This window comes from Kogia breviceps, chromosome 3 (genome assembly GCF_026419965.1).
Source record: "Kogia breviceps isolate mKogBre1 chromosome 3, mKogBre1 haplotype 1, whole genome shotgun sequence".
Lineage (NCBI taxonomy): Eukaryota > Metazoa > Chordata > Mammalia > Artiodactyla > Physeteridae > Kogia > Kogia breviceps.
Window position 1 is genome coordinate 27,393,161 of NC_081312.1, and position 10,417 is coordinate 27,403,577.

The following is a 10,417-nucleotide window of genomic DNA, read 5'->3' on the forward strand; positions in this document are numbered from 1 at the left end:
CTGTGTTGGGTCCTCATTGCTGTGCGTGGGCTTTCTCTAGTTGCGGCGAACGAGAGGGCTACTCTACATTGTGGTGCATGGGCTTCTCATTGTGGTGGCTTCTCTTATTGCAGAGCATGGGCTCTAGGCGCACGGGTTTCAGTAGTTGTGGCACACGGACTTCAGTAGTTGCAGCACGCAGGCTGAGTAGTTGTGGCACGCGGGCTCTAGAGCGCAGGCTCAGTAGTTGTGGCGCACGGGCTTAGTTGCTCCGCGGCATGTGGGATCTTCCCGGACCAGGGCTCGAAGCCATGTCCCCTGCATTGGCAGGCAGATTCTTAACCACTGCTCCATCAGGGAAGCCCCCTGGAAACTTTTTATTGAATGAGATGAAGTCCATGCTTGCTCCAGAGGATATATATTTTCTCCCTTGACCCCCATCTCCCTAAATTATAAAGCAATAAATAATAGCTCACCCTTCTATAATATTCCTGTGTGCTCAGGCACTGTAATAAGCTCCATACATACTAACTTATTTAATGCTCACAACAACCCCAAAGGTGGATACAATTATTATCTCCCTTTCACAGAAGAGGAAACTAAGGTGCAGAGAGGAGACGTAAACTGCCCAAGGTCAAGGAGCCAGGATTCAAAGCTGAGTCCATACTCTGAACCATTCTGCTATATTGGATCCAATTCCTCGAATCCAGGTTAATTTATCATTTTTCTTTGATAAGTTTAGCTGCAATGACAGCCTCGTGATTGACTAAAAAGCCTGAAAATGAATCACTGTTTCTGTAGCTCTGACCGCAAATTGCTCCTCAAAGTAAACATGGGAGCAACTGGGGCCTGTGCCATTTTACCCTTATGATGGAGGTGCTGCATTTTGCTCCACTCGCTTTAGCAGGGTCCCCTTCCTACAGTCCTGCTTCTAATGTAGCTGTTGCTCAAACCCCTCCGGGTTCTTATTCTCAACAACTGATTGAACCAAACCTCAGCACCATGTCAGTTTGAGCTGAAAGTTAGAACAGTTTATTAGTTAAGAAGATCTGATGACCATCAGGACAGGCAGCCTCCTTGTGACAACAGCCAGAGAGCCCTTTCTGCTCTTTGTCCTCTTGGGCAGCTGAACAGCGCTCGAGAAGAGCAAAGAAAGGAAAGGCAGCTTAGATTAGTCCGTGGATCGGTGTGTGGAGCCATTGAAATGAATTGTGTTACAACTAAACCAGTTTATGCTTCTGTTGCATTCACCTGCGTGCAAAGTGGACCTCTGTTAAGCCAGCACCCTTCAGGGACTTTGAACTCGTTCATCAGGAGTCAATACACTTTATCCCCATCTGCCTTTGCCCAGGTCTGGGCATATTCTTGTAAATGATGATTGTGATAATGATACTGATATTGGTAATGATCGTGATAGCTGCTAACCCTATTCTTCTATTCTCATGCAGAATAAATTGTAAGTTTTATAATTTAGCACACCAAGTGCTAGGATCCAAAACTCAAATGCATTTGTGTGATAGCCTGAAAATTTTATTTTATATCAATGAGAGTGAAAAACATTGTTTTGTTTGTTTCCTTGAAGTTGATGATACTTAAATTTACATATGCATCTACTCTTCATTTGGTATTGAAACAAATTTCTCAATTTGTAATTAGTCTAGAAGCGTCACTGACCTGCAGTATACTTGTATTTTTTGGTACCCCTCAAAATTCCTTCCCAAGCCAGCTAGTTCATCGTCTTAATATTGTAGAACTCTTGACAAGAATTTTTTTAAAAAACAAGAAGCCATGCTCTTTCACTCAGGAAGAAATCTATGAAGAACACGGCTCATCTTCACTGTTAAGTTCTAGTTATCTCCCTTTAGATGTTTTTGTCAATTTAATCCACCTTCATTCATTCATCCATCTCCATTCATTTAACAAGCATTTGAGTCCCTAGTAGTCCTTGGGGCTAGAGACGTGATCAAGACAGAAAAGGTCCCTACTCACATGGAACTTACAGGCAGTGGTGAAGGGTAGAAATTTGCTAAAAAGGGAAAGGAAACATAAATAAGGTGTTGCAGAGAGTGATAGAATGACCTGGGAAGGCTTCTAAGAGGGGATGTTCTTTGAGCTGAGTCCTGACCAATAGGAAGGAGCCAGCCTGGGAAAAGAAGCCCAGGCAGAGGGACAGCAAGTGCAAAGGTCCTGCAGCAGGGACACGCATGCTATGTGTCAGGCATGGAAGGAAGGTCAGTGAGCAGAGTGGTGTCCGTGGAAGGACAGGAGATGGTGGTGGAGAAGAGTCAAGAGTGAGCTCTTTAATATTTATAGCAAAACAGCACATGTTAAAATGCTCTGATATTCGGCGTCCAAGTGATGCTCATATCTCATTTATTTTGTGAGGAATATGATTATTCTGTGTTTAGAGGAAGTCTTACACACAGCTGAAAGACTGAATTTTTGTTTTCAGGTTTTTTTTTACTTGAAAAACATAAAAACTTCAGCTGGTTTCCTTAGAGTAATCTGAAAACTTTTACTTTGCCTCTGTCTCTACTTTGTCCATTAATTAAAGATAGCATAATTGATTTACCTCCTTTCATGCATGGAAAGTTGCTGTTGATACAAAATTACTGTTATTAGAACAAATTTTTAAATGCTACCCTTTAATTTTGAGAATTACACAAGATGCAGGGATGTGCAAAGACGAGGCAGAGTCTACAATCCACTATTATATAAAGATAATTCTCTTTTCTTCTACCCTTTTTCCATCTAAAATTAGTTGGAGCTGGAAGCACAAAGGCGGTGCATTCACTTTGAAGTTGAATTGGCAGAAGTAATCCAGGGAGGCAGCGGAGGAATTCCAGGAGCCAAAGATGGAACTGGGATATATGTTTGAAGCCAGACATAAAAGATATGAAATCCCCATTGCTTAATATCATAACAGGGCCTGGAATAGGAGCATTTAGAGAGTGTGTGTGGAATATATTTCTGCTTGTGGAAATAGTGCAGAATTTATTCATTTATCCACCCAGCAAATATATGTTAACCCTGCACTATGTGCCAGGCACTAAGCCAGGTCTGGGGATCCATTAATGAACAAATTAGACATTCTCCCCATAAAGAAATGACCCCCCCTGCATCCTTCTTTCCATCTCTTGCTATTATATGAGTATCTTTTGTATCAGTGAACGATGGTGCCCTGAGATAGTCATTTTGTTGAGACCAATGTGAGGCCATATGGTGTGGGTAGTGATAGAGTCCTTCCCAAAAGGAAGTTGACATTCCTAGTGTCCATCATCCATGGGAGTTGTTGAATCCTGAGTCAGGAAAAGAGGATTTGGAAGGAGCCCCTTTAGCTAGAAAGAGAGGGAATTCCTTTCTTCTCTTGATCCCATGAGAATGGTGGGCAGAGAGCTTTGGTGGGATGTCAACCCAATGGCGGACCCTATAGGTCCTCTGAGAAGCCTGTTAAAGAGATTGTCTGTGTGCAAGGCCCTCTCCTGGACCTTTAATGCAGGCTTGTTGATGGAGCAGCCTGGTCTCAGCTGGGCTATGGTGAACTAGAAGAAGGGGCTGCGTGCAGGCAGAGGCCAGGGCTGTCAAGGGAAAAGCGAGCCTCTCTCTCTAATCAGCATGGGGCTGACCGAAGCCATTAAGTCAGGTCTCCAGGAGTTCAGTGTCCAGGGCTGGAGGTTTAGCTTCCCTTCCCCATCTGAGAAATCTGCTTCCATGGGTTGTTATTACTGTACATGTAGGGGATCCAGCTGGTTTCCTTCAGGTATCTTCTTGTTACTTCAGATCTAGGTGTTAGTTACAGTAATTCTGTATCCAGTTTAGGTCCTATCTAAAGGCTACAGAAAATGTACCCTCTGGACAGCAAACAGGGAGTCTAGGGCCATTTTCATTATTGCCGGACAGGCAAAAATAATATGCAAGTGATGTGTGAGAGATCAGTGCTCTCAAGAGCCTAAAGCAAGTTGCTTTCAAATGTCAGTTATTATGTGAGGAGCTGGGAGATCATAGGTGTGAACACCACCCTCAATGGAACTGTCATTTTAAATTAAAACTTTCAACTTGGCTGAGTATGACATCCCATAACCACCCAGTGATTTTTATTATCACTGAAGCATTAGAAGGCTGGCCCTGAAGCTCCTCTTCCACCTGGCATGGGTGCAGACCTGGGCTCTGGCTTCTGAGCTTGGTGCCCACGTGATAGCAGAGAGCAGGGGAGGAAGGGCGCCACCTCCTCTCTTTGTGGTTGGCATGGAAGCACCCCATCACCAGAGGTGTCCCAGACAAAGGTCATGTTCTTCATTAAGATGACAAAGTTTCTAAGTTAAAGCTTATTCAGTCATGTTGACTTCTCCTTCTTGAGCTATCATGTAACTTTTTATTTACCGGATGATCAACCGTTGTTTGTACCGTTTGAGATCTCTCGAATTCTCGGAGCCAGCTTTATCTTCCCCCAGTGAATGTCAGGCATATGTTAAAGAAACTTCAGAAATTACAATGCATTTATTACTATGACGAATGGATAGGGATGAGAACCCCCCTCCTTTCTTTCTGAGAATAAAAAGAATACAACTAAATGTATGTCTGTTTGAATTAAGGACTGAAGAGTTAAGGACTGAAAAGTTGTGGATTTTTTTTCCTAACCAGGTGAAAACTTTTTCTTTTTTTCTCTTTTTGGCCACACCACGAGGCATGTGGGATCTTAGTTTCCAGACCAGGGATCAAACCCCCATCCCCTGCATTGGAAGGGCAGAGTCTTAGCCACTGGACCACCAGGGAAGACTGAAAACAAAACTTTTTTTTTTTTTAATCCAAATGTTAGGAGGCAGTTCAGCCTGATGGATAGGGTAATGAATGAAGAAGTTAAGATTCCAATCCCAATAGTGGAATATTGAGAAGGTCATCATTCTGACCGTTCAATTTGCTCTCCTTTAAGGAGGGAGTAACCTTCACAGGATTTTGTGGCAAAAAGTTAAAAGTGGTTCATGCAAAGCTTAATTGTTTGCTAAAAGGATCCCTAGAAGACCAAGACATTTAAGTTTAGTATTGGCACAACTAGACTTAAATATGCCCCTCTTTGACTTTTAAAACAGAAAAAGGAAGACATGTTCTCAAAAAAGCTGTTGCAAAGCAGTTTCCAATTCCAAGAATCTCTAAGGGGAGGAGACTCAGCACTGCAAGGTGAAGACACACGTTTGTACAATTTTCCAACGTCAGCTCCAGAGTTTCTCTCTTTTTGATAAGGGATCAAACAGAGGGGTGTGTCCCCTCCAGGAGCTACCCTTCCTGACAAACTGGTCTCCACTGATACCTTCCTGAATCTTACAAAACTTCCAGAATGAAAAGAGCACAAGGTTGGTCGCATTCACCTTAAATGCTTTTATTGACAATGTCTTTGAACAATAAGCAAACAATGCTTAAATTTTTCATTCAGATTCACTTTCCACATGTCAAAAGACCTCAAGGTAGAAAAAAATAAAATAAAAATATAAATATCTGAGAATCCATCTTAATAAATAAATTAAAAACACAATAAAACGTTTTCATGGAAAACTGTTAATGTCAGAACATTCAGACCACCTCAACAATGCATGATCAGTAACGTTACAATGAACATTGATGTTGAAGAAAAACTACAGTACATGGATATAGCTATTTATTTCTATCTACCAGAAAATAAAGTCATATCTTTTCTTAGTTTAATATTGGTCATTGCTAATCAGAACACAACAATTGCCAGGAACACAGTAGTTATTGTTAAAATCAGCTGCACTAGATACAACTTGAAAATATCCAGCACCAGGTTAATTCCAAAACGAACCCAATAGATTAGTTAATGCTATGAGAAGACTAAAGAGAAAGAGAAAAGAGACACAGACCCAGGCCTGGCTCAACATGCTACTAACTACCAGCTCTCAGATGTGTCACTGGGAACAATACACACTCCATGCGTTTTGCTACATCTCCGGAAGAGGTAAGGACTTGAGTCCACACATGGATGCTGTCAAGTCCTTGAGGCCCACAGCCTGGTGTGTTTCACGCACAGATAAGGTCCTCCCTAGGTCTATGGGAACCCTCGAGGGAAGACGAGTTCCTCCTCTCTGTAATGCACCGACTTGGGCAGTGGCACGTGCGCGCCTGCTGCCTCCCCTCTCTGCCTGCTCACAGGGCCAGCAGCGTGGGTGAGCTGAGCGAGTCAGAGGAGGGCTCGTTGCTGCTGCTGCCCTTGCGGTGGGCAGCCGCACAGCTGGGGAAGGAGTCAGCCTCAGGGTAGGTGAAGACAAAGGAAGACGTGTAAGTAGTGCAGCTGGGCGTACAGGTGACCACCGGGGTGCACAGGGGTTCCAGCTCTGCGGCCATGGGCCCCATCCCCAGGGAGCCACCGTGCAGGGGCTCCCAGTCTGCTGCATAGAAGGAACCAGACAGGTCCATGTCTGGCACAGAGCGGGCGGTCTCGGAGGCGCTGGGCCTGGACGATGCTGGGAACAGGAAGTCATCAAAGGGCTCAGCCTTCAGCTCCATGCTGCTCATGCTCTTGATGGGCTCCACGGAGGGCTTGGGCTCAGGGTCATTAAGGAGGGGTAGGGTGAAGGCCTCCTCAGATTCGGGGGTGGCAGCTTCAGGCAGGACCCCGCTCAGATCAAGGGAAGCCACAGACATTTCTTCTGGGAAGCCCATGTCATCAGGGATCTTGCAGGCAGGTCGGTGAGCTGCCAGGATGAACTCTAGTTTTTCCTTCTCCTTTAGCAGGTTGGCAATCTCAGTCTGCAAAGCAGACTTCTCATCTTCTAGTTGGTCTGTTTCCTGGATAGAGAGGACAAAGCAAAGCATAAGACACGGTCTTACTCAAGGACGCTGCTCCCTTATGTCCAATCTCCAACTTTCCCCTTAAGTTTTAAAAAGAAATGAGCCATGGGATCTCCTACCGCTTGGAGTGTGTCAGTCAGCTCCCTCCTCCGGTTCCGGCATTTGGCTGCAGCCATCTTATTCCTTTCCCTTCGGATTCTCCTCTTCTCCTCTTCTTCTGGGGACAACTGGTGGGGGGGGGGGAGAGCAGCATTCAGTAACAGTGTCTGCCATCAGCTCCCTTCACCCACCCCAGTGACACTGGCTCCTGCAGCCTCCCAGCTCCTAACACCTCTCCTGTGAAGCCATTTCTAACCTGCAGTTGCAAGCTGGGTGTGACTTGCATTTAAAATAAGAACCTCAGCAAAAGCCAAAGAAGAGCCCAGACTGAAAACATGAGATAGGAACCCATTAGGGAAGAAACTACACATTAGGGTATTTCTTAGAGTGGGACTATCAGAGCCTAACTTTGGATGGAAAGGTCTTGGAGCCAGGGCTCCCCGTTCGGGATGTCTAGTCATTTCCATCAGGGACTTCACCCTGTCCGCTGGGCTCCCCACCTCCACCAGCGCTGAAGCCACACTACCCACCCCAGGGAAGGTGCTGAGAACTCACCTGTTCCACCTTGCCCCTCCTGCCAATGCTCTGAGCTCTGCCGCCGGTCATGGTCTTCATGACTCCAGCCCTGGAGTAAGCCCCAGCCGAGGGGGTGGGGACTCCATAGGGGTGGGGGGCTCTGGTCTGGGATGGGGCCACGGAGGACACCAGGGTGGGCTGCACTAGCCACTGCAGGTCCGGGCTGGTCGAGATGGCGGTCACTGTTGGGATGAAGTTGGCACTGGAGACGGCCAGATCGGTGCAGAAGTCCTAGAATGAAACAGAAGGAGAAAGCTGACGTGAGTGAGCAGATTCTGGACGCAGGTGGGGTGAGCAGAGCTCCCAGTGCCGCATGCAGCAGGGAGAGAGGGAGGAGAAACCGTTCTGCCATGGACTGCTCAGGTCTTTTTACATGCCCCTCATCCTGGATGAAAGGTTTCCCCCTTTCTTCCCAAGAATTCCGCAGCGCAGTGCCTTTTTCCTCCGTCCTGCTGCTGCGTTCCCGTTATCCCTTCAGCATCACTCGCTTGAAAGGGGGTTTGTTATAAATATCTCTGACGTCTGCGCTGACGCAGGCGCCGCTCCGGAGTCTCCTGAATGAACTCGCTTTTTATCAATGAAACTGCCTTACACACCCGCCTGCCTCACCCCACCCCTCCTCATTGCTCCAGGCTGCGAGGGGAGGAGAGATTGCCGCTTTTTGCCGCCTCCCCAGAGGCGCTGGGCTCTAGTTGGAGAGTCTTTGCTTGGGACACTTTTGTCCCACCTAATGTCAGAGATCAGTCAGGGAGGGCGGGCCGGGGGCAGCTCAGAATGAGCCTGCCGCGGGAAAGGAGAACCAATTCTTATTATGACAAGCTTCCGTGCGCTCCGAACAAGTTCGGGGCTCCTGAGGTAGGGCTGCTCCGGCCGGGGCAAGCCTCCCTCCCCGCCGGCGAAAGGGTTCCTCGACTCGTCTTCCTGAGCGTCCCGCCCCGGTTTCTCCTCCCCGGTGACCCCGAGCCCCGAGCCCCGAGCCCCGGGCCCCGCGGCGGCGCGAAGCCAGCCTCACCTGCGCATTGACGGGTGAGCCCATACTGGAGAAGGAGTCGGCCGGTGAGTGGTAGTAGGAGAGGCTGTCCCCGGCCGGGGAGGCGCTGCTGCAGCGGGAGGATGACGCCTCGTAGTCGGCGTTGAAGCCAGAGAACATCATGATCGCGGGTAGTCAAAGCCGGGCGAGGGGCTGAGGGAAGGAGGCAGGTAGGAGCTGTGGGGCAGAGCCAGGTAGGAGCGCTGTTGCTGCTCGCTTGCTGCGCCGCCGCCGGCTTAGTCTCAGCTTCTTAGCTGCTCGCTGCCAATGCGGTTGAGAGTAGTAGGCGCCGCAGCCACAGCTTTTATAACCCTTTTGTGAATGAGCCCTACACGTCACGGGGCGCAACCATTGTGGCTCCCGAGGGGTGTCGCGCGGGCCTGGCCACATCTGATGTCTCCTTGCCGTCTCCGCCGCCCTCGCAGCCCCCTGCCTCCCGTCTTGTCGTGTTTCTTTATCTTGTGAGCGTTTCGCAATCTGGGTCTTGGGGTGGCTTGGAGCCAAAGAGATGAGGGACTTCGGGAATGGCTCCCCCCACGACCGCAGGGAACGGCCGTGGAAACCTGCTGACGCAGATGTCCTAATATGGACATCCTGTGTGAAGGGGAGGGAGGGATTGACGGGAACTGCTCGCGGGCTGCAGCCAACACCGAGGGTGCAGCGCGGGGGGAGGCGGGGGCCGCGGCCAGGGGGAGGGGAGGAGGGAACGGAGGAGAAGGCGAGCGAACATTCGCACCTGGTTCAATGCGGACCCTTATTCCCGGGGTGGGAGGATGGGGTGGGGACGCCGTTCTATACCCCTCTACGGAAAGCGGGGCACAGTTCTGAGGCTCTGGTATAGGCGAAACAGGTACGCAGCCCCGAGGGCTTAAGCCTCGGCCCCCGAAGGAATGCGCCTCCACCCCCATTCCCCATTCTAACCCTAATTCAGGGCAAACTGTGGGAGCAGACCCTCAGCCCCTCGCCTCAAGCCCCCAGACTCCAGCACAACTAGGATTGTTACTGCGTTTGGAAGCAGAAAGTCGGGGGATCCAAAATAAGAGAATACGATAACCTACTTTACCTACGATGCTGGGTATTTTCATTTTAATTTTTTTGTTTTTAAGGAAAAAGGCGCATTTGTTTTCTCTTGGCCATATATGACATGTTAGTGTTACTGTCAAACCCCTGAGAAACTAGCTAATAAACATTCTGCAGAACCTCCATGCAAGGGTGTCTGGAGGGTTCGTTTGCCTGGTTCTGAGCTTGGGCCCGGGACCTGGGGGTATTATGTGGACAAGGTCGTCAGTTCTGGGTACCGGATGGAGTGAGCTCTTGAGGGAGCGCAAGTCCGTGCTGGGGAGATGGGGGTGGTTCGGTGCCCCAGGAAGCTGGTGATTGGGAGTCCGCAGCCAGTGATTTTCCAGCAGGGACTTGGAGGGGGGAGGACCGGGGGCGCTTGGAAGGACCGTGCCCAGCAGCGCCCAGGCCGGAATCCTCGGCGCCTGGGGCCTCAGGCACCGCTCGGTGGCCTGGAAAACAGGGCTTTGGGGCGGCAAGGTGCTCTATAGTGCGCTGCGCCCCCAGACGCCGCCAGCCTCCTGCTCGGATGCAAAGGACAGCCGAGGTCACACTGCCCCGGCTCGGTCCCAGCGCGCCGGCCACCTCAGGGACGCGAAGCCGCAAGTCCCCGTAGAGACACAGGTCCCTGTGTCCCTTCCCCCACTCTTCGGGCCCGGGGGTCACGGTGGGCACCTGGAGAGGGGCGAGGCGGGATTAGGGCTGAGGGCGGATCCTTTGGGACGCGCGGGGAGCAGGACCGTCGACCTGCCTCCCGCCGCCGGACCCGAGAGCCAGGCGATCCTGCTATAGATAGCAACAGGGAAGCAGCTGTTTACAGCAACACTGCGCCGCCAGGGCAGTCTCCGGGCGACGCCGCGCGGCCGGGCGCGC

General features: G+C 49.7%; 1 protein-coding gene across 1 annotated transcript; it reads right to left on the bottom strand.

Moving 5' to 3' along the window:
* Positions 1-5,337: 5,337 nt before the first annotated feature.
* FOS (Fos proto-oncogene, AP-1 transcription factor subunit) lies at positions 5,338-8,946 on the bottom strand. The gene is made up of 4 exons (XM_059055901.2): positions 8,468-8,946; positions 7,435-7,686; positions 6,900-7,007; positions 5,338-6,777 (listed from the first exon to the last, which is right to left on the bottom strand). Exons 1-4 carry the CDS (start codon positions 8,606-8,608, stop codon positions 6,136-6,138), a joined length of 1,143 nt encoding a protein of 380 aa, XP_058911884.1. The 5' UTR covers positions 8,609-8,946; the 3' UTR covers positions 5,338-6,135.
* Positions 8,947-10,417: the final 1,471 nt, after the last annotated feature.

What these genes read in the sequence shown, in the direction of transcription:
- FOS (XM_059055901.2), bottom strand. Translation starts at nt 8,608, where the DNA reads ATGATGTTCTCTGGCTTCAACGCCGACTACGAGGCGTCATCCTCCCGC. An exon ending in GCTCACCCGTCAATGCGCAG is followed by an intron (nt 7,687 to 8,467) that starts GTGAGGCTGGCT and finishes GTTTCATTCTAG; the next exon opens with GACTTCTGCACCGATCTGGC. An exon ending in TGACTGACACACTCCAAGCG is followed by an intron (nt 6,778 to 6,899) that starts GTAGGAGATCCC and finishes CTCTCTATCCAG; the next exon opens with GAAACAGACCAACTAGAAGA.